The following is a 23,977-nucleotide window of genomic DNA, read 5'->3' on the forward strand; positions in this document are numbered from 1 at the left end:
ATGGCGCTGCTGCTTAGCATATCCCAATTGGGCTTCAAACAAATTTTCTCAAATATATAATATATAGTGCACATTTCCCAGCATTGACCACACGTTGGCGCTGCTGCTCAGCGTATCACTAGGCTGCCTGCATTACATTCAATTTAGTGAGATTTCTCAGCATTGACCACACAATGGCGCTGCTGCTTAGCGTATCACAATCCCCTTAGATAGTGGTAATGGGGAGTTGGTCACAGGGGATCAAGAGAAGGCAGAGTTACTAAATGGGTTCTTCCGCTCTGTATATACAACAGAAGAAGGAGCAGCTGATGTAGCCGCTGCCAGTGCTGTTAATATATCAGTTGATATACTGAATTGGATGAATGTAGATATGGTGCAAGCTAAATTAAATAAAATAAATGTACACAAGGCCCCGGGACCAGATGGGTTACACCCTAGAGTTCTTAAGGAGCTTAGTTCAGTTATTTCTGTCCCCCTCTTCATAATATTTAGAGAGTCTCTCATGACTGGTATAGTGCCAAGGGACTGGTGCAGGGCAAATGTGATCCCTATTTTCAAAATGGGCTCTAGGTCTTCGCCGGGTAATTATAGACCAGCAAGCTTAACATCAATTGTGGGGAAAATGTTTGAGGGGCTATTGAGGGACTATATACAGGATTATGTGACAAAAAATAGTATTATAAGTGACAGCCAGCACGGTTTTACAAAGGACAGAAGCTGTCAAACCAACCTGATTTGTTTTTATGAAGAGGTAAACAGAAGCCTAGACAGAGGGGCCGCTGTGGATATAGTGTTTTTGGACTTTGCAAAGGCATTTGACATTGTCCCCATAGACGTCTAATGGGTAAATTAAGGACTATAGGTTTAGAAAGTATAGTTTGTAATTGGCTCAAGGACCGTATCCAGAGAGTTGTGGTCAATGATTCCTACTCTGAATGATCCCCGGTTATAAGTGGTGTACCCCAGGGTTCAGTTCTGGGACCACTATTATTCAACTTATTTATTAATGATATAGAGGATGGGATTAATAGCACTATTTCTATTTTTGCAGATGACACCAAGCTATGTAATATAGTTCAGTCTATGGAAGATGTTCATGAATTACAGGCAGATTTAAACAAACTAAGTGTTTGGGCGTCCACTTGGCAGATGAAGTTTAATGTAGATAAATGTAAAGTTATGCACCTGGGTACGAACAACCTGTATGCATCATATGTCCTAGGGGGAGCTACACTGGGGGAGTCACTTGATGAGAAGGATCTGGGTGTAATTGTAAATCATAAACTAAATAACAGCATGCAGTGTCAATCAGCTGCTTCAAAGGCCAGCAAAATATTGTCGTGTATCAAAAGAGGCATGGACTCGCGGGACAGGGATGTAATATTACCACTTTACAAAGCATTAGTGAGGCCTCATCTAGAATATGCAGTTCAGTTCTGGGCTCCAGTTCATAGAAAGGATGCCCTGGAGTTGGAAAAAATACAAAGAAGAGCAACGAAGCTAATAAGGGGCATGGAGAATTTAAGTTATGAGGAAAGATTAAAAGAACTAAACCTGGGGGGGCGGGGCTTAGCTATGGCGGAGTAAGCACACATCTCGGGGGAGCACGTGCAGCAGAGTGCTTAATAGCAGCCTGAGCCCGTCTGAAACCGGTAGGAGATGCCAGCAAAACGTAGGGGACAAGGCACTACACCCTCCCGCTCCTTACCTAGCTTGCAGACACGGAGTGCTAGCATGGAGCGCTTCTTATCAGCGGCGCCCGCTTCTCAGGAACTCCCAGGTGTCATGGCGCACCCGGCACTGCATCCTGCCACGTGCAGAACTACAGGCCTTCAGCACGCAGCAGCAGGAGCTCAAGCACAGGGACAGACGACCGCACTACAGCCTGGGGCCAGCAAGAATGAGGTACCGCACGTGTCCCCTGTCCTATTTGGACCTGTACTTCAGCCAGCCACCGTGTCCCTGCCCAGAAGCCCAGATTCAGTACCCTTCCAGCCCGCATTACATGCAGATTTGCACCTGCTCAGGGAACTGATCCAAGCTCTCCCTACCAGACAGGACTTAGATTCCCTGGTGACTAGAATTGAACAATCCCACCAACAAGACATCGCTGCCTTACAACAAGAAGTGGATAGGGTGGACACTAGGATTGCCAACACGGACCAAACGGTCTCCAATATTGACAGCAGAGTGCTAGCTCTGGAGCAGGCAGCCATTTCCAGCAGAACACATATACAGTCCCTGGCGTTACAATTGGACGATCAAGAGTACAGGGGTCGTAGGAACAATATCCGACTGAAAGGCCTCCCAGACCTGGGTCCCAGAGATGACCTTCCAGCCAGGATAACTGCCATCTTTAGTACGGTCACTAATAGGCCGTTGGAAGCGACATTTTTACTGGATCGTGTCCATAGGGTTTCTCGACCCGGTCCGAACGACCCATCCAACCCTCGTGATGTTTTGTGTAGACTACATTACTACTCGGACAAGGATTTAATCATTCAAGGCGCGTGGTCACATGGTCCGGTTACGGTGGATGAATGCAGGGTCACGATATAGCCAGATGTCTCCCCACGCACGCTCTACATGCGGCGTCTCCTGCACCGACTACTAGAGAAGATCAAAGCTGCGGGAGCCACTTATAGATGGGGTCACCCGTTCCACGTGGTCGTCAGGAAAGAATCAGCCACCTTCCTCTTGCGCCATTTCTCAGATTTGGAGGCCTTATTCAATTTCCTGCAGATCGAATCGTTTCCGGTCCCGGATTGGCTGGCACTGGACCAGCCGGAACCATCGCAACGCCGGCGCACTCCGTGCCCTAGCCAACATCTCAACAGGCCTTCGCTCCGAGAGTCATTAAGGTCTCAGCTGGATCTTTCGCTGCTACTACCTCCTGAGGCCTGACGTAGATTACCTTCTGAAGAACCCTCAGATCTCCATGGCAATACCTGATCTACAGTTTATAGCGCTGGGCTCTGTACAGCGCCTAGCGTCTCTTTTTTGTTACAGGGTGTCCTGACAGCTCCTCCGAGGAGTGCCTTTTCCAACAGAACTTTGTGAGCAGTCCCGGTACTTCCTCCGTGACTTTCCGAGACTTCCGTGGACAGTGAGCTGTCACCGAAGATTCCACAGATGGCCACAGAACTGTAGATATGACCCGACATACAGTTTACCCTTCTTTTGTTCCTGGTCCTCACCCCCCCCCCCTTATCCCTTCCTTGCATTTTAGTGATGTCTTTGGTATCGGACCCATGCGCCCCCTCCCTCCCCTCTCTCCCCCTCGTGAATTGTCAGGAAGTTGCTCGTGGTACGATATCCTGTTAGTATTGTTACACAAGGCCACATGATGTTGTCACAGGCAGTAGTATTACTACTCATAAGGTTTCATTCACTACCTGAGACCTAATTTGTGATCCGATTTGTTTTATCTGTATCTTGTTGAGTGTCGCATTAGTGCTCTTTCTGATGAATCTCTCACTTATCTCTTTCCTCTCTCCACCCTCTTTCCCCTTCCCCTCCTCCTCATACCCTCTCCTATCCCCCCTTTCTCCTCTTTCCTCCCCCCCTCCTCAACCTCCCCCCCCTCACCCTTTTATAACAGGACGTACTAGTCTTCCGGGTCCTCCAAATAGGAGGAGTTTAATGCTTCATATCTTAGGTTACAGATAATGTCGCTCTGTGTTTACAGTGTTCTTTTCTCACAGTTTTTCAGGTGAAGGGTTCAGCTGGCTTATATGGCCGTGTTTTTTGTAGGGCCAGGTAACATACAATGTTATGTCCTCCCTTGCCCGCCTCTTGGTGGACATCGGACGAGTTTTTGTTTAACGTTTTGCGCTGCTCGCTGCATGGGGTCCCCCCCCCCACTTCTCTTTGGTTTTCCTTGTTCCCGTTTTGTTACTAACCTTTTCTCCACAGGTTTTCTTGCCGCGTGGGTGTCGGCCTTTGGGTCCTTTTCTCTTTCTCTGTCAATTTTCCTTTTTCTCTCTGGTCTTTCCCCCTACCCCTCTTTGTCTCCCCCCCCCCTCTTTTTATTAATTTTTTTCATCACCTATCGGGGACATGGCCCGCCACTCCCAGACTGACCTTCGGATAGGCTCGTTGAATGTCAAGAGGTTGCATAGTCCCGGGAAGCGATCCATTTTGCTCAACATGTTGAAAGGTAGACACTTACATGTAGCTTTCCTATAGGAAACGCACCTCAGTGAACAAAAACCTTTTAAGATGTCTAATCTTTGGTTTCCACACGCCTATCATAGTTTCTCTCCTGATCCGAAATCTAGGGGGACGAGTATCCTCCTGTCTCGTACTCTTCCATGGGAATTTCTGGTCTCTCGCAGTGATGGGATGGGGCGAATGCTACTACTCAAGGGCTGCATTAATTCGCAGATCTACACCTTTGCTTCCTTCTACCTACCCAATGTGGGTCAAGGTTCAGCTCTGCTTGGCTTTTTGGATGAGCTAGAGGAGTTTGGGGAGGGCACCATTGTCCTGGGAGGTGACTTCAATGTCGCATTGGAGCCCACCATGGATGTCTCAAAGGGGACATCGTCAATCCCGCATTCCCAACTGTGCCGTATTAAACGAGCGTTCCACGAGCATAATTTTGTGGACACATGGCGCCTATTACATCCGGGTGATAAAGATTTTTCTTTTTACTCATCCGTCCATGACACTTACTCCAGACTCGATCTAATATTTGTCAAACATTGCTCACTCCCAATTTTACAGGCCGTCGATATTGACTCAATCTCTTTCTCAGATCATGCCCTTGTGACTCTATCCTTAACATTGCAGGCCCCGATATTACACCAATCCCAGTGGAAGTTCAATCCGTTGCTTCTTAATGACTCCTTGGTTTCTTCAGACGTGCAGCGTACACTTGAAGAATACTTCACGGCCAATACCCCTGCAGACACAAACCCACGGGTACTGTGGGAGGCGCACAAGTGTGTTGTACGTGGCACCTTTATTAAACACGGGGCTCGATTCAAAGGGAGAGTACGGAGACCACTGCTCGGCTTCTATCGGAAATTAGGGTTTTAGAGTCTACTCACAAGCGTTCCCATGAATTAGCATGTAAAGTCGCGTTACTCCAGAAACGAGAAGAGCTCCGTATCCTATTATTGTCTAAGGCCAAAGATACCCTCTCGAAATGCAAGCGCCACTTCTACGAATATGGGAACAAATGTAGCAGGTCTCTGGCCAGAGCACTGAGACTTCAACAAGCACGTACCTACGTACCCTTTATTGCAACATCCCCCACTACTCGGGCTAACTTGCCATTAGACATAGCCTCACAGTTCCGCGACTTTTATGCCTCCCTATATAACACAGATTCCACCAATCCGGCCACGACGGCGAACAACTTCCAAACACGTATCAAAAACTACATTGCAGACTCAGGTATGCCTTCTTTGTCAGAGGAGGTACTAGGCACATTGGAGGCTCCAATCTCTCCACCAGAACTAGCGGATGCACTTAGGAGCTTCGCTAATGGTAAGGCCCCGGGACCTGACGGGTTCACACTCCCCTACTATAAAAAATACACCGCTACCCTTAGCCAACATTTTCTAGCATCCTTGAACTCCTTCTCCTCCTCAGCTCGCGTTCCACCAGACACACTCAGGGCCCACATTGCTGTGATTCCCAAACCAGAGAAAGACCCTTCTCAGTGTGCTAGCTACAGGCCGATTTCACTTCTCAATACAGACATTAAACTCTTCGCGAAGATTTTGGCAATGTGTTTGGCTCCGTTGCTCAGTGGGGTCATTCATCTTGACCAGGCGGGGTTCATGGTGGGCAGAGAGGCCCGAGACAACACCACGAAAGCGATCAACCTTATACATAAGGCTAAGTTGTCCCGGGTTCCACTGATGCTCTTGTCAACTGACGTTGAAAAAGCTTTTGACAGAGTCAATTGGACATACATGGAGGAAACACTTCTCCGACTTGGCCTGGGCCCTCAGATGATGAGTTGGATCATGTCTTTGTATTCTTGCCCCTCGGCGAGGGTCCGAGTGAATGGCATTCTCTCGGAAGAATTTGCCATCCATAATGGGACACACCAGGGCTGCCCACTCTCTCCCCTGATTTTTATCCTGACCTTGGAACCGTTTCTAAGGCATGTTCGTACCAATCAGGACATTCAGGGCCTAGGGGAGGGCTCCCATGTCAATAAGGTGGCAGCATATGCAGACGACCTTTTGTTTTTCCTGACCAACCCAATCACTTCTCTCCCGAATCTGATGCAGGAGTTTCGTCGCTTCTCCAGCCTTTCCAATTTTAAAATAAACTTTGCCAAATCAGAGGCCATGAATGTCTCCCTCCCCGCCCCCATTCTATCTACGCTAGAACAATCCTTTAGTTTTAAATGGAACTCGGTGGCGCTCAAGTACCTGGGAGTGTATATCCCGGCAGATTTAAAGGGAATATTTAACTTTAACTTTCCGAGGTTTCTTACTGAGATTAAGGCGGACTGTGCTAGGTGGTCGGGAGGCACATTTACGTTGATGGGCCGATGTACTATTTTTAAAATGAATATCCTACCTCGACTACTCTACTTATTCCAGGCCCTTCCTATAGCAATGCCACCATCATTCTTTAAAGCGATCAACTCCATACAAATATCTTTTGTCTCTAATGGCAAGCATCCACGCCTTAGTCGTTTGCTTCTGTGTCGGGAGGACTGGCTCTTCCTGACATTCGCGCGTATTACAACGCAACTCACTTAGTGCGCGTAGTGGATTGGTGTAGACACGCCCCTTTTAAGGCATGGGTAGGTATTGAACAAAACTTTTCGACGGTCCCTCTCGAAGTATCTCCATGGCTGAAACGCGGACTTCTCACATCCCTACATCATCACCCCACGATCGGTCCCACGCTCAGATGTTGTGCCCTTGCAGCGGTCCGTTCACACCTCCTGCCTCTCTGCTCCCCCATGTCTCCGATCCTGGGGAACCCATCTTTTCCCTCGGGACTGAGTGACTTGGTGTTCAAGTCCTGGGCGGCGCTGGGTGTATTTAGGGCAGAGCACTTTCTGAAGAATTCGGAGTGGCTCTCCCTTGAGGAGTTGACACAGATGCCTGAACTCCTTCCTTTGGGTTACTGGCGCATATTTCAACTCTGCCATTTCTACTCCTCTTTACCACCCTCTGAGCTATTCCTAGCTCCTAGGTCTCCACTGGAAGACTTGTGCGTTGGCTCTGAGCCGGTTCGCCATTCATTGTCCACGATCTATCACCTCCTCCTGAACCCGCCTTACCTCCCAGCGCCTGGTTACGTTTCTGAATGGGAGTCGGATCTGGGAATTACCCTAACCACAAACCAATGCTCTCGTATTCTCTCTCTTGCCCATAAAACCTCAATTAGCTCGAGCTACCAAGAAGCTAGTTTTAAACTACTCTCGCATTGGTATGGGACCCCGGTTCGCCTGCATCTGATTTTTCCGAACGTATCACCTCTCTGCTGGAGATGTGGATTGGACAATGGTACCCTCCTCCACACATTCAGAATTCTGGGATCGGGTTAAAAAGGTGATTTGCGAGGTAACTGATACCAGCTTTACTATGGATGTGGCTTTCTTCCTCCTCCATCACTATGACACCCCAGCAAACACCTACAAACTCTCCCTGCTTCACTATCTAGTGATGGCGGCGCAGCACTGCATTCCCTTGTGATGGAAGAATTCCTCTCCTCCCACTCTGTCCCTCTGGGTCTCCAAGGTCAACGATATAATGCACATGGAGGACCTGAGCTCGAGCATTCATGATAATCATGCCAGATTCTGCCACACTTGGGCTCCTTGGATTATATTTCAGGACTCCGACTCCTACAAAGACATTCTGGGACAGACGGGCATTGGTGAATAGTCCATATTGGACGCAGTCTGGAGGAGCGGAGATGTCCCGGGGGGAGCAGCTACCCCTCCAACCCCTTGCCCATTCTTCATCTTTTCCTCCCTCATTTTGTCTTGTATCATCTCTTGTGTGCACAGGGGGGGAGTATATAGCAGTATTTTCTAGAAATAACGAGGCTGCTACACGTGGTTAAATTTTGGTTATGTCACTCAATTCAATGCATTCCTAACCTTGTACATGTATTTCACCCTCCCTTATGTATGCGTATCTGTATTTTTTTTTACTGTAAAAAATGTGGCTGTTAGCCATGAAAATAAAGAATAAAAAAAAAAAAAAAAGAACTATAAACCTATTTAGCCTTGAGAAAAGACGACTAAGGGGGGACATGATTAACTTATATAAATATATGAATGGCACATACAAAAAATATGGTGAAATCCTATTCCATGTAAAACCCCCTCAAAAAACAAGGGGGCACTCCCTCCGTCTGGAAAAAGAAAGGTTCAACCTGCAGAGGCGACAAGCCTTCTTTACTGTGAGAACTGTGAATCTATTGAATAGACTACCGCAGGAGCTGGTCACAGCAGGGACAGTAGATGGCTTTAAAAAAGGGTTAGATAATTTCCTAGAACAAAAAAATATTAGCTCCTATGTATAGAATTTTTTTACTTCCCCTTTCCCATTCCAATTCCCCTTTCCCATCCATTGGTTGAACTTGATGGACATGTGTCTTTTTTCAACCGTACAAACTATGTAACTATGTAACTATGTAACAATCGGTCGTCAAACAAACTTTCTAAAATATGTAATATATAGATATAATGTGCATTTCCCAGCATTGACCACACGATGGCGCTGCTGCTCAGCGTATCACTAGGCTGCCTGCCTTACATTAAATTTAGTGAGATTTCTCAGCATTGACCACACGATGGCGCTGCTGCTTAGCGTATCACAATCGGGCTTCAAACAAACTTTCTAAAATATATAATAGATATAGTGTGCATTTCCTGCATTGACCACACAATGGCGCTGCTGCTAAGCGTATCACTAGGGCTGCCTGCATTACATTCAATTTAGTGAGATTTCTCAGCATTGACCACAAGATGGCGCTGCTGCTTAACGTATCACAATCGGGCTTCAAACAAACTTTCTAAAATATATAATAAATAGATATAGTGTGCATTTCCCTGCATTGACCACACGATGGCGCTGCTGCTCAGCGTATCACTAGGGCTGCCTGCATTACATTCAATTTAGTGAGATTTCTCAGCATTGACCACAAGATGGCGCTGCTGCTTAACGTATCACAATCAGGCTTCAAACAAACTTTCTAAAATATATAATAAATAGATATAGTGTGCATTTCCCTGCATTGACCACACGATGGCGCTGCTGCTCAGCGTATCACTAGGCTGCCTGCATTACATTCAATTTAGTGAGATTTCTCAGCATTGACCACACGATGGCGCTGCTGCTTAGCGTATCGCAATCGGGCTTCAAACAAACTTTCTAAAATATATAATAGATATAGTGTGCATTTCCCTGCATTGACCACACTATGGTGCCGCTGCTAAGCGTATCACTAGGGCTGCCTGCATTACATTCAATTTAGTGAGATTTCTCAGCATTGACCACACGATGGCGCTGCTGCTTAGCGTATCACTATTGGGCTTCAAACAAACTTTCTAAAATATATAATAAATAGATATAGTGTGCATTTCCCTGCATTGACCACACGATGGTGCTGCTGCTCAGCGTATCACTAGGCTGCCTGCATTACATTCAATTTAGTGAGATTTCTCAGCATTGACCACACGATGGCTCTGCTGTTTAGCGTATCACAATCGGGCTTCAAACAAACTTTCTAAAATATATAATAGACATAGTGTGCATTTCCCTGCATTGACCACACAATGGCGTTGCTGCTCAGCGTATTATTAGGCTACCAGATTCTATTTGGGAGGCTTATAGAACGTATGGGGGAACTGCTTGGCTTAAATATGACGAGCAGTTTCGTCAGCGTATGGCGGTTCAGTCATCCCTGTGGTGGGATCATAAGGACATAAGCCTTTGGATGCGCCTTATGACTACACCAAAGGGGGCTGGTCAGGAGGGGGCGTGTTGAAGTCGCGGGTTTGCATAACCCTTTCAGTCCTAACTCGGCGGGTCTAGATGAGCGGGTTCATTTGGGAGTTTTAAAAAAAAGGGGTCTGCTGGCTCTACAACGAGAGCACCTGTAAATCGGGAACTAATTGTGTCTATAGACACGAATGTGCCGGGTGTAGGGGTGGTAACCACCCCGTCTTCAAGTGTTTTAAGCGGGCACGAGGAGGCACGACGAAGCCAGGGGATCGTCCTGCTAAAGGGGGTGAGTCCAGTCAACCTCGACGCTATGACGCCTTGGCTAAAGATGTACCCCAACAGGGAGAAGGCGCAGCTGTTATTGAACGGTTTTGGGGATGGATTTAGGATTCTGTTCTCCCCGGGGGTGGGGGTTTTGATGGCTAATAATCTGCGTTCGGTGCGGGATCATCCAGAAGTGGTACAAGACAAGTTGTGGAAGGAAGTTTTGTTGGGTAGAATGTTAGGCCCCTTTTCTAATGTTCCTATTTCCAATTTGCGTGTCTCCACGCTGGGGGTTGTCCCCAAGAAGGAGGCGGGAAAATTTCGGCTTATACATCATTTATCTTATCCGAAGGGCTCTTCGGTGAATGATGATATTGATGAGTCTTTGACGCGGGTTTCCTATGCGTCATTTGATGAGGTGGTTCGTTTGGTTAGGACGGCGGGGCAGGGGGCGCTGATGGCTAAGGTGGATGTGGAGTCTGCGTTTCGCCTTTTGCCAGTGCACCCAGAATCCATGCACTTGCTGGGGTGCTCGTTTGATGGCCTTTTTTATATTGATAGGTGCCTTCCTATGGGGTGCTCTATTTCTTGTGCCTATTTCGAAGCCTTCAGCACATTTTTGGAGTGGGTGGTCCATGAACGAGCCGGCTCTAAAGCAGTGATTCATTATTTGGATGACTTCTTTTGTGTCGGCCCTGCGGCTCGGCCGTCGTGTGCAATATTTACAGGCTGTGATTGATGTTTTTGATGACTTTGGGGTTTCGTTGGCGTTTGAAAAAACGGAGGGACCAACCACGACGCTCTTTTTTTTGGGAAATTAAATTGATTCCCAGGCAATGGAATGTAGGTTGCCGGAGGCAAAACTTGTTGATCTGTGGGCAACGGTGCAGGAGGCTCTGGTGAAAACAAAAATCACCCTGCGGCTCCTGCAATCTTTAATGGGGAAACTCAATTTTGCCTATAGAATTATGCCTATGGGCCGGTTTTTTTTTTGTAGGCGCTTGGCGCAAGCAACTGCTGGTGTTAGAAGTCCCCACCATTTTATTTGCCTTGGCAAGGAGCATAAGGCGGATTTGAGGGTTTGGGTTTCCTTTTTGGTAGAATATAACGGCAGATGATTATGGATTGCAGCGGGACTTTCGAATGTGGAGATACAATTGTGTACTGATGCTTCTGGTTCTATCGGTTTCAGAGCGTACTTTCAGGGGAAATGGTGTGTTCGTACTTGGCCACTAGGGTGGAGGGAGTGTGGTTTGACAGGTAACCTTTGTTTTCTGGAGTTGTTTCCCATTCTAGTTGCGGTGGAAATTTGGGGACACCTTTTGTCCTATCGGTCAGTGGTTTTTCACTGTGATAACATGGCAGTCGTGTGCGCTATTAATAGTTTGTCTGCCAATTCCCCCCCCGGTGATCACAGTGTTACGCCAGTTGGTCCTACTGTGCTTGAGGTGGAACATTCTATTTAGGGCTCATCATGTTCCCGGTGTTTCCAATGACATTGCGGATGCTTTATCTCGGTTGCAGTGGCATCATTTCCGTCGGCTAGCTCCAGAGGCGGAGAGGGATCCGGCTTCTTGCCCCGAACACCTTTGGAGGGTGGTGTCGCTCGTCTGATATGGTGGGCGAAATGTTCGCTGGCCCCTGCTACGTCGGATGCTTATAACAAGATCAGGGTGAGATGGTTCCGGCTGGAGGATTTGTGGTGTAGTCAAGGGAGTCCGTTTAGTGCCTTAGGGGGATGTTTTGTTTTTGTTATCTCTTATGGAGAGTGGGTCTTCAGTTTCCTCTGTTGTTAAGTCAGTAGCGGCACTTTCCTTTAAGTTAATTGGTTGTATGGATGTTACTAAGCATTTATTTGACACGGCGTGCTCTGCAGGGTTTTCAGAAAGGACATGACGGGAAGGATAAGCGTAGGCCGGTGTCTTTTGCAATGTTGGAGGGACTTTTTTCTCAGTTGCGCAGGATATCCCATTCAGATTATGAGAGGTTGTGTAATGATGGGGGTAAGGAAACAGACAAGTGAGCCCTAATCTACCCGCCACTCAGTCCCTGCCTACTTGCAACGACCCGCCCTAGGCGACGGGGTACAACTGGGCGACTGACGGTCCCTACGCTCAATAAGTGCACGACAGACAAACAGACAAGGGTACACAGAAGCAAGGGAAAAGGGGCAGTTGCCCACGGCAAAACCGTGAGCAACAAGAGTGGTGAACGAGCCAAGTCAAACCAGGAGTGTACGAGGTACCAAACGCAGAGCAGGAGAGTAGTGAACAAGCCGAGTCAAACCAGGAGTGTACGAGGTACCAAACGCAGAGCAGGAGAGTAGTCAGTAAGCCAGGGTCAATATGAAGCAGGGTCAAATGGTGCAAGAAGCTGCAGCAGGGCCAGGAAACAAAATGAGAAGAATCACAAGCAAGGAGGAACAGGAAAGGCAGGTATAAATAGACAGAGGGTGGGAGCTAGCTCCGTCTGGCCAGGCTGTGGCCAGTCTCACAGACATAGAAGCAGGTGCAGACTGATTACCTATGGGCGTGGATACAGAAGCTGTGCCTGGCAGATCCTTAACAGGTTGTTGTTTCAATTGGCTTTTTCTTGGGCTTTCTATGATGCTTTTCGGGTTGGCGAATTGGCTAGTCCCTCAAAAAGGGGGCAGGGCGGTATTCATTTAACCGATGTGGTTTTTCGGGATGGTGTGTTGAGAATAATGTTGTATCATTCCAAAACTGACAGGAAGGGAAAAGGTTTTGAGATTTGTTTGACTAAAATTCATGAGGGGGAATCGTGCCCAGTGGGGTGTTTTCTGCGTTTCATGGCTATGTGTCCTCAGGGTTCTTCCTCTTTGCTGGTGCATGCGGATGGGTCAGCATTGTCCAGATATCAATTTATTGCTGTCTTTAAGAAATGCGTACAAGGTTTGGGCCTTTCACATCTGGATTACAGCTCACATTCTTTTAGGATTGGAGCCGCTACTGAGGTTTCTTGTTTTGGGCTCGACACTGCTTCAGTTAAGAGGATTGGCCGCTGGGAGTCCAGCCGTTTTCGTTCCTATGTTAGGCCGCATTTGCTGGAATTTTGATTTCTTTATCTTGGGTTTATTTTGGGTGGGGATGTCATTCTTGTTCTGTTTCACTAATTTTCTGTTGCTTTCAGGTTCTGCAAAATGTGTGGTTTGGCTTCTTGGCCATTCCTATATTTACTGGGCTGAAAGGCGTGCCCGTGTGCGTCCGAATGGTAGGTATTTGGATTTAGATAAGGATGAGGTGGAGGTACACTGGTTCGGAGTTCGTGGCCTGACCTGGGATCAGGTAAGGCCTTTGTTTCAGGATGCGGTTAGGTCCTGGGGTCTACCTGATATTTTGATAATTCATGCTGGGGGTAATGACATCGGGAGTTATCCCATGCGGAACCTCATTAGGAACATTAAGAGGGACTTCTTATGTTTTTTAGACGCCCATCCTGGGCTTTTGATTATATGGTCCGAAATTGTACAGCGGGTAAAATGGCGCAATGCGCAGTCATTGTCGGCGCTGAATAGAACCAGGGATAAGATTAATAAGACAGTGGCCAAGTTTGTTCGCCTCAATGGTGGGTTGGTAGTTCGTCACCCACTGTTGGAGGATCGGGGTGCGTACATTGGAAAGGATGGGGTTCACTTAACAGATGTGGGCCTGGATGTTTTAAATTTTGGCCTCCAAGAAGGCCTGGAGTTGGGTTTTCAAGTGTGGCGGCGCATGAAAATTTAAGGAGTCAAGTTTTCATGCTGTGGCGGGTCCTTGGCAACACTATTTATGTTTTTATATATTGCTGTCTTTGACACAATATATTGGTTTTATTTTAAAGCTATGGATTTGGGCTTCTCTAAGGGGCGGACCCTGGGAAGCGTGGTGCTTTAGCATACCCGTGGTGACGCCACTGTAGCTTATATGGTCACGGCTAGTGGTTTAAGGGTATTGCTTTATTTATGTTTTGGAGGTTGTCAAGGACTTAGCCACATAATCTTAATATGTTAATTATGTTTATACTTGTTTTTATATATTCTCAGGTTCTGTAAAAGAAAACATTCAATAAAGCTGTGACAAGCACCTTCCAATTTTAATTGTGTCGTTGTATATTTATTAGATAGGAGAGTGTTTGTGTGGCCCCTTGTCGCCCTTGTACCGTCATGAGTACGCTCTTGCCAAGTGCACCTTTCCCTCAAGAAAGATGACTAGCTCCAGCAAGAGGCTGTGGAGCCAGGAAAGGCTGCATTTCAGTAGCTGTAATGCGCCACAAGGAAGCGTTCAAGAGGCGGGTAGAGAGGAGTCTCCCAGCAAGAGAAAGACAAGAGGCTGTGCATCAGACTGAGACAAAGAAGGGAGTCCTGGGACCTTGAGTATGAGACTGCAATTGTTAAGTATGTGCCTCACCTGTGAGAGACTGTAACTACTAAGCTTTGAGCCTGAGGCCCAAGTAACTTTGAAGAGGGCCTGAACTGAGTCTAAGAGGGCCTTCAGAGACTGTCGGAAGAAGGCCCAATTTGTGTGAAAGGAATCTATGTTTTTGTTCAGTTATTTTAGTTGCTTATTTTTCCTGGTGCCGGGAATGACACCAAATAAGGCAAGGGGGCAATGAAAGGTATTGAAGGGAGTCTCCCCTATTCACGAGAGGAGCCGTATGGAGTAATGTAGAGATAGATTTTTCTGTCTCTTTCAATGCTTTTGTGTTATGCATTTTAACACTGTATTTCCTTTATAGGTCCAGGACTAGAGGAGATGAGCGGTCACTATATGCATATATACTTCCATTGTGATGCTGCCACCTAGTGGCCAGGAAGCATTTTTATGTGTTGTTTTAGTCACAGGACCTGTGCTTACATGTTCTGAGCTGTGCAGATGCTCACGCCAGCAAAGCTCACTGCTATGTAACACTGTTCAGACAATGGTGGCTGACCCTGTTTATTGCAGGCACCGGGAAAACCGGCTCGGGCACTGTCTTTATTATTTACTTTAGTGTGCAAAAACAGTGTAGTATGGGCATGTAATCAGTGTCGGAACATTGAATAACTCACAAAGGGGCTGTTTTTAAATTTGATAAAAGGCGACTGTTCCCACCTAATGGGTTCAGGTGCAAGGGCTGCGACCCATAAATCAGCAACTATTGTGCAAACAGGGCTGAGTAGGCCCTGAAGCCAGAGAGGGCCCATTGCTGTGGCGGTGGAGTGCAGGAACCTCTCCACAGATGATTGCTGTGAAAGAGGCAGCATTGGATGTAACAAGTGGAAGTTGCGTGAAGCCTCCCTGTTATTTAGTTGCTGAGACGATGGGTTACCCCTGTATCAGGGAAGAGTCCGAGCTCTGTCCCAAGGAAACCAAGCTGGTAAAACCCCATTTCCTGCATTGCCTGAAATTGCCGCCATTTTGTGTAATATTTTAAGTGACTGTGCCTCTCTGCTAAGAACAGTTTTTGTATTTCCTTTTGGTCGTTTTGCAAACATTACCGGCCTACTAAAAGAAACCTGCATCAAACCTGGGTTTCTTGTCATCATACTGCCAGTAACAATGCAAGGTCAAATACATTACTCGCCCTCACTAGCCTCCCCTCATGCCAAATTTTATGGCCAAAAGGACCATAACAATTATATTCTATTGGAAATAAAAGGTGGATTTCTGACTTTAGAGAACAGAGGGTAAAATAATAGACATGTTCCTCACCTCTGTACCTGAGATATGGTAAAATTTGTCCTTTAAAAATTAAGCCCTCATATGGCTGTGTCAACGAAAAAATAAAAGAGTTATGACTTTTGGAAGGCGGGAAGTAAGAAAACAAAAGCATAAAAATTAAACTTAGCCTGGTCCTGAAAGGGTTAATCGAAGACTGAATAGCTATTAAAAATGATATTAAAAATAAAAGGGGAGTCCTGACTACAAAACAGCGGGTAAAGAACAGAGATGTTCCTCCCCTCTGTACCTGAGATATGGTTGTGTTATACTAGATATTGTCTATAGAAGATATACATGTTAACCCTTTCAAGACCGAGCTCATTTTGGCCTTCAGGACCAGCCCCATTTTTTCAAATCTGACATGTGTTACTTTATGTGGTAATAACTCCGGAATGCTTTTGCCTATCCAAGTGATTGTGAGATTGTTTTCTTGTGATATATAGAAGGGGCTGGACGGAGCCTGCAGGGCTGAAGGGAAGCCTCCATGACCTCCCTGGTAGGGAAAGGGTTAACTTGTGAGGGAGAGTTGGAGGGAGTTGGAGGGGGTCAGGGAGGAGTCAGGGGGCCGTTGCTGCTCTTCCCGCTGTTTTCGGCATTGAGCCGGAAGCAGCGGAGGGAGTAACACAGTAAGGACAAGCTCCCTGTTGCCCGCGCTCGTACAGCATGTCAGAGGCATTTTTGTTAGAGCAGCTGCGAGCTGCTGCTGTGCACCACGGTCCCGGATGGCTGGAGGAGACCGTGGCTGCATTAGCGAGGATCCCGGACGCCGTGTTGCCATGTCAGGCCCGGCGTTCGGGGTCTGTTGCAGGGGACAGGCTCCCCTCCCCCGGCCCCCTTCCTAGCATGGCGGCGGGGGGGGAGTCGGCAACAACTGCTCCTGTCAGGAGCAGGCAGAGAGCGTTGCCGGGGGTGACGGCGACGCAGGCCAGGTCGACCCGTCCCTCCCGGCGGTCTCGACCTCCAGAGCGCCTTAGTCCTGAGACAGTCCCGCGGACACGGCGTCGCAGAGGGAGCCCGATCTCGGACGCTGCAGGCCAGGCAGCTGGGGGGACCGCCCCTTCCCAGGCCCTGCGTCCTGGCAGGAATCCCAAGCCGCGACGGGGTCCGGCGGTGAGCAGGGAGTCGCAGGCCGGGCTCCCTGTCACCCCTCCACCATCGGATGGAAGATCTGGAAGACGAGGTACGGCCGCCCCGCCTGGTGATGTTCCGGCCAGGGGGCAGGCCTCTTCAGGATCAGCGAGACGGACGCCTAGATCTGCAGCGACGTTGAGGCAACAGGTCCAGTCGGAAGTCTGGGTTCCATCGGTCGGGCGGCAGGTTGCCGGCCCATCAGTCAGCGCTTCATCATCTCCGATCCGAAGATGTCGGTGGGATGGCCAGTCGTCTGCGAGAGAGGAGCTGGAGGAAGGTGAACTGGACGTGTATCGTCGAGGTCAGGATGGTCCGGCTGACGGGAACACAGCGCCTGTGCGGCCCGGTGAGTGTGTAACTCCATCATTGTCGTATCCAGCGATTTTTATGTCGGGTGTCAGCGGGGGGGCTGCTAGCGTCGCATCGGTGGCCGGTAGTGGCGCGGGCGGGCGCGATGGCGCGGGTCTGGCAGATTTAGTGGGTTGCTTGAGGGAGCTGGTCGGGCGCCTGGATAGGGCGGCGGCGCCGGTAGTTTCGGAAGTGTCCCCGGCGGTAGTGTGGGAGGGCCCCAGGGACGTGGGATTGGTACAGGCGCGGCCCGTGCTGGCAGTTAGGGAGGCGGTCGCGGTGTCGGTACAGACCGAGGCACAAAAGGATGGCGATCGGGTGCATATTGATGACCGTGCTCGGGGGGAGGTGTACGTTTGTTTCGAGGGTCCGTTGGGGGCGCATTTAAAGCAGGAGGTGCGCGAGCGGATCTGGAAGGACGAATATGTGGAGATTTTTTCTCTCTTGCCGCTCGCTAAATTTAATTTGGATAAGAGCAAGCGGGACGAGAGTAAAAAGGACGAGGAAGAACGGCGGCGGTATAGGCTTATCCCGCAAACGTTCGTTAATTGGTCGCAGGCGTTCGCCATATTGGCTAGTGTGATAGGGGAAAAGGCGCCGGAAAATTGTTCGGCGTTGTTTTGTTATTTTGATGCCATTGGGGAGGCTCATAGGGCGTATGGGGGTCAGGCGTGGCTGCGGTACGATGAGCAATTCCGTCAGCGAAAAGCGGTTCGGCCGGCGATTCGGTGGGACCAGAAGGATATTGCTCTCTGGTTACGGGTTACGGCTCCGGTTAGGCAGTCCTTTCCCGGGAGCGCCGGCCAGGGAGGCCAGTCTAGTCAGGTTGGACAAAGCGGCGGGGGAAAGGCGGGTTTTTGCTGGCAATTTAATGAAGGCCAGTGTAAGTTCGGGGCCACGTGCAAGTTCAAGCACGTGTGTTCCGAGTGTAATGGGGCTTCACACGGGGCGGCAAAATGTATGCGGAAAAAGAGGTCAGGAAACCAGCCCTCCGCGGCTGGTCAAGGGGGTGTCGCCGGTGAGGGTGGAAAAGATGGCCCCTTATCTAAATGAGTATCCGGATAGGGCGGCGGCTAAGTTGCTTTACGAAGGGTTTCGGGTTGGTTTTGTTATTCCTCCGCCTCCTTATGAGGTTCCGGTTACGCGGAGGAATTTAAAATCGGCTTACTTGCATGCAAAAGTCGTGTCGGAAAAGTTGTTAAAAGAAGTTTCGTTGGGCCGCATGTCGGGGCCGTTTGTTGAGTCGCCGGTAAAAGATTTAGTTGTGTCCCCGTTGGGTATTGTCCCTAAACGCGAGCCCGGAAAATTTCGTTTGATTCAACATTTATCGTATCCCAAGGGTTCGTCGGTAAATGACGGGATTGATCACGAGTTGTGCTCCGTAGTTTATACCTCATTCGATAAGGCGGTGGGGTTAGTGCGGGCTGCGGGTCCAGGTGCGCTGCTAGCAAAAACCGACATCGAGGCGGCGTTCAGGTTGTTGCCGGTTCATCCAGAAAGCCAACGGCTGTTGGGTTGTTTTTGGAATGGGGCTTTTTACGTGGATCGGTGCCTTCCGATGGGGTGTTCCCTTTCTTGTGCATACTTCGAGGCGTTTAGTAGCTTCGTGGAGTGGGTAACGAGGGGAGTATCCGGGGTCGACTCGTTGATCCATTACTTAGATGATTTTTTGTGCGTTGGCCCGGGCGGTTCGCCGGTTTGCGGTAATTTGCTTCATGCACTGCAGAAGGTGGCGAGGGATTTTGGGATTCCTTTGGCGCCAGAAAAAACGGAGGGCCCGGTAGCGACGATTTGTTTTTTGGGAATCGAAATAGACTCGGTGGCAATGGAGTGTCGTCTCCCTGCGGATAAGTTGGGTGCTTTGAGGCTGGAGGTTCGGCGGGCTTGTAGAATGAAGAAAATGACGCTGCGGGAGCTTCAGTCGCTGCTGGGGAAGTTGAATTTCGCCTGCCGGATTATGCCGATGGGGAGGGTGTTTGGTAGGAGGTTGGCGGCGGCAACGGCGGGAGTGCGTGCGCCGCATCATTTTGTGCGGCTCAAGGAGGAGCACCGAGCTGATCTTCAGGTTTGGGATGACTTCTTGGGCCAGTACAATGGTCGCTCGCTATGGATGGCCCCAGCGCAGGATACGAGTGATTTGAATATTTTTACGGATGCGGCTGGGGCGGGCGGTTTTGGAGCTTACGGGGGAGGTCCGTGGTGAGCAGGTCAATGGCCGGCTAGCTGGGTGTCCAGTGGACTCACGCGGAATCTGGCCCTGCTCGAGCTGTTTCCCATCGTGGTGGCGGCTACCATTTGGGGGGACAGGCTCAGGGATAAGAAGGTCCGTTTTTACTGCGACAACATGGGGGTGGTGCTTGCCATTAATAACATCACGGCGTCCTCTCCTCCGGTAGTTCAATTGTTGCGACATTTAGTGTTGGTGTGTTTGTCGTTGAACGCGTGGGTGGTGGCGGTGCATGTCCCGGGTGTACGGAATTGTATCGCTGATGCTCTTTCTCGCTCGCAGTGGGACCGGTTTCGGCAATTGGCACCGGGAGCGGAACGTCTTGGTTTGGCTTGTCCGGAGCATCTTTGGGATCTGGTATCGGTCCCGTAGAACAACTGTTACAAAGGTCTTTGGCGCGCACGACGTGGAGTGCTTATGCTGCTTGTTGGAGGCAGTGGGAGGAGTGGGTAAGAGAGTTGGGTGACGTCAATACGGATAGAGACAGGTTGGTGGCACTTTTGTACTGGTTAGGGGACGCCTGGGAGGCGGGGTTTTCAGTGGCGAAGGTGAACCGGTTCATATCTGCGGTGGCGTTTGGGTTTAAGTTGCGGGGCTTTCAGGATGTATCGAAGGAATTTCTGGTATCGCAGGCTTTGAAGGGGTTGCGCCGAGGTAGGGTGGAGGCGGATAGTAGAAGGCCTGTGTCGTTTGCTTTGCTTAGCTCGTTGGGCGGTTCATTAGCATCGGTCTGTCGTTCTTCAGACGAAATGGATTTGTTTCGGTTGGCTTTTTCGTTAGCGTTCTTTGGGGCATTTAGAATAGGTGAGTTGGTGTCGCCAAGTACCAAACAGGCAGGGGGGCTGAGATCTGGGGAGGTGAGCCTATTCGCAGATCGGCTGGAGGTATGGTTGCGTCGGTCAAAAACTGACCAAGTAGGGAAGGGAAAACTGATAGTTTTGTTCGCCCTCCCGGGGTCGGTTATGTGCCCAGTAGAGTGCATGCGGGGTTTTACGCCAAACAGGGGGTCTCCAGATTTGCCTTTGTTACGTCATGTGGACGGGTCGTTTTTGTCCAGGTTTCAGTTTGGAGCTGTATTTAAAAAATGTTTGACGGCGGTTGGTGTCGCGGCAGGCTCATATTCATCTCATTCCTTCAGGATTGGCGCAGCAACAGAAGCGGGGCGCTGGGGGTTGGATGATGAGGGGGTGAGGCGTATTGGTCGTTGGGAGTCCAACAGGTTTAAGTCCTATGTCCGCCCCCATATGTTATGAATTTTGTTGTTAACGCTTTAAAAATGTTATATGGTGGTGCCTAATTGTTTTTTCCGTTTCAGATTCGCCTCCGTGTTTGGTGTGGTTGATGGGTCATTCTTACGTGCACTGGGGGGCTTTGAGGGCGGACGTCCGCCCGGATGGTCGCCAGTTGCGCATTCCGCGACAGGATGCGGTTGTGCATTGGCTGGGTTTTAGAGGTATGTCGTGGAGCAGGGTGTTGGCGGAATTCCAGACATATGCTCGGCTTGATAGGGTTCCGGAGGTCTTAGTGTTGCACGTGGGTGGGAATGACTTAGGAGTCCGCCCCTTTCGTGAGTTGGTGCGGGATATCAAACATGATATGTTGTGTTTGTGGGTATCTTATCCCAAGTTGGTGATAGTGTGGTCGGACATAGTCCCAAGAAAGCACTGGCGGTTAGCTAGATCTGTGGAGAGAGTCAATAAGGCTCGCATTAAAGTTAATCGGGCGGTGTCCCGTTTTGTGGCAAAAAACGGGGGCATTTGCGTGAGGCATAGGGATTTGGAGTCAGGAGTGGGGAATTTCTGGAGGAGTGACGGGGTTCATCTGACCGAGGTTGGCATTGATCTTTGGAGCTTGGCGATAGCAGAAGGCATAGAAAGGGCGGTGGTGGTGTGGAGGAACTCACAGGCTTAAGGTGGTCAAGGCCTGTTTCGCTGTGGCGGGGGGAGTCCTTGAGGCCAGTCAGTACAAAATGGTGGGGGGGTCGCATCGGGGGTATGCGTCCCCCAAAAAAGGTACATGGTTGAAGACTTCATCGGGTGTTATCCCTTTGAAGTGGTCTTCTGGTAGAAGGTATATCACTTGAAGGCTTCATCGGGTGTTATCCCTTTGAAGTGGACTTCTAGTGGTCGGTATATCACTTGAGGGCTTCATCGGGTGTTATCCCCTTGAAGTGGACTTCTAGTGGTTGGAGCCATCTGCAGAGGTGAACGGTGCTTCCGAGCTGGTTTACGGCTGGAGGTAATTGGTGGTTTGCAGATGGCTAATTCGGTGTGTTCTTAATAAGGAACATCTGAAAGGGCTTCAAGGACTTCCTCTGCTCGGGTTAATGTTAACGTTAAATTGTTATTTACGTTTCTGACCCATGTTGGGTCATGTGAATTATTAGGAGGAATTCTCTGGTGGATTCCTAACTAGTTATCCGAAGGTTTCGGATTTAAATTGTTTTTATAAAACTGTAAAATTAATAAACGGCTGCTGTGGCCATTTCACATCCAACCTCGGTGTCACGTGTCTTTCCTAAAGGTGGGGGTGGGGGGATAGGATGGGTTAAAGGAAGGTTCGTTAACACACGACTCTACTTAGGCAGGTCAAGAAGGGGCTGGACGGAGCCTGCAGGGCTGAAGGGAAGCCTCCATGACCTCCCTGGTAGGGAAAGGGTTAACTTGTGAGGGAGAGTTGGAGGGAGTTGGAGGGGGTCAGGGAGGAGTCAGGGGGCCGTTGCTGCTCTTCCCGCTGTTTTCGGCATTGAGCCGGAAGCAGCGGAGGGAGTAACACAGTAAGGACAAGCTCCCACCCTCCCGCCCTTGGTTTGTTACGTGGTGGGTCTTTGCGTACGTCCATATAGGAGTGTTGTTTTTTATTTGTGTGCTTATCTAACATGTTTTTCCTTTTTTCCTGAGTAGGTTCTGGTGTCATGGCAGCTGGCGGGGGGAGTCCTTGAGGCCAGTCAGTACAAAATGGTGGGGGGGTCGCATCGGGGGTATGCGTCCCCCAAAAAAGGTACATGGTTGAAGACTTCATCGGGTGTTATCCCTTTGAAGTGGTCTTCTGGTAGAAGGTATATCACTTGAAGGCTTCATCGGGTGTTATCCCTTTGAAGTGGACTTCTAGTGGTCGGTATATCACTTGAGGGCTTCATCGGGTGTTATCCCCTTGAAGTGGACTTCTAGTGGTTGGAGCCATCTGCAGAGGTGAACGGTGCTTCCGAGCTGGTTTACGGCTGGAGGTAATTGGTGGTTTGCAGATGGCTAATTCGGTGTGTTCTTAATAAGGAACATCTGAAAGGGCTTCAAGGACTTCCTCTGCTCGGGTTAATGTTAACGTTAAATTGTTATTTACGTTTCTGACCCATGTTGGGTCATGTGAATTATTAGGAGGAATTCTCTGGTGGATTCCTAACTAGTTATCCGAAGGTTTCGGATTTAAATTGTTTTTATAAAACTGTAAAATTAATAAACGGCTGCTGTGGCCATTTCACATCCAACCTCGGTGTCACGTGTCTTTCCTAAAGGTGGGGGTGGGGGGATAGGATGGGTTAAAGGAAGGTTCGTTAACACACGACTCTACTTAGGCAGGTCATGTACTTTATATTAGTGGAAAATTTGGTCAATAAATTCATTGCTTATTTGTGAAAAACATCAAAATTTAGAGAAAATTTGCAAAAATTATGATTTTTCTAATTTTAAATGTATCTGCTTGTAAAACAGATAGTAATACCACACAAAATAGTTACTATTTCACATATTCCATATGTCTACTTTATACTTGCATAGTTTTTTGAACATTATTTTATTTTTCTAGGACGTTACAAGGCTTAGTACTTTACCAGCAATTTCTCACATTTTCAACAAAATTTCAAAAGGCGATTTTTACAGGGACGAGTTCCGTTCTAAAACGGCTTTGAGGGCCTTATGTACTAGATAGACCCCATAACCCATATTAAAAACTACACCCCTCAAAGTATTCAAAACAGCATTCAGAAAGTTTCTTAACCCTTTAGGCATTTCACAGGAATTAAAGCAATGTAGAGGGGAAATTGACAAATTGTTTTTTTTTTGCTGCAAATTATTTGTAATACATTTTTTTCTGTAACACAGAAGGTTTTACCAGAGAAACGCAACACAATATTTATTGCCCAGATTCTGCAGTTTTTAGAAATATCCCACATGTGGCCCTAGTGTGAAAAGGGACTGAAATACCGGCCTCAGAAGCAAAGGAGCACCTAGTGGATTTTGGGGCCTCCTTTTTTTAGAATATATTTTAGGCACCATGTCAGGTTTGAAGAGGTCTTGTAGTGCCAAAACAGTGGAAATCCCCCAAAAGTGACACGGTTTTGGAAACTGCACCCCTCAAGGAATTTATCTAGGGGT

General features: G+C 48.6%; 1 protein-coding gene across 1 annotated transcript; it reads left to right on the forward strand.

Annotated features, from left to right (window-relative positions):
* The first annotated feature begins 5,405 nt into the window (after positions 1-5,405).
* On the forward strand, positions 5,406-21,609 carry LOC142699008 (integrase/recombinase xerD homolog). Its single transcript, XM_075847953.1, has 4 exons — positions 5,406-5,496; positions 5,602-5,795; positions 17,219-17,378; positions 19,890-21,609. The coding sequence occupies exons 1-4, from the start codon at positions 5,406-5,408 to the stop codon at positions 20,858-20,860; spliced, it is 1,416 nt and encodes a 471-aa protein (XP_075704068.1). The 3' UTR covers positions 20,861-21,609.
* Positions 21,610-23,977: the final 2,368 nt, after the last annotated feature.

Source organism: Rhinoderma darwinii, unplaced genomic scaffold (genome assembly GCF_050947455.1).
Source record: "Rhinoderma darwinii isolate aRhiDar2 unplaced genomic scaffold, aRhiDar2.hap1 Scaffold_107, whole genome shotgun sequence".
NCBI classification, from domain to species: Eukaryota; Metazoa; Chordata; class Amphibia; order Anura; family Rhinodermatidae; genus Rhinoderma; species Rhinoderma darwinii.

Coding starts and splice junctions, on each gene's coding strand:
- LOC142699008 (XM_075847953.1), top strand. CDS start 5,406: ATGCCTTCTTTGTCAGAGGAGGTACTAGGCACATTGGAGGCTCCAATC. Junction 5,497..5,601: donor ACTTAGGAGCTTCGCTAATG/GTAAGGCCCCGG, acceptor TCTCCTCCTCAG/CTCGCGTTCCACCAGACACA. Junction 17,379..19,889: donor CACAGCGCCTGTGCGGCCCG/GTGAGTGTGTAA, acceptor TCTCGCTCGCAG/TGGGACCGGTTTCGGCAATT.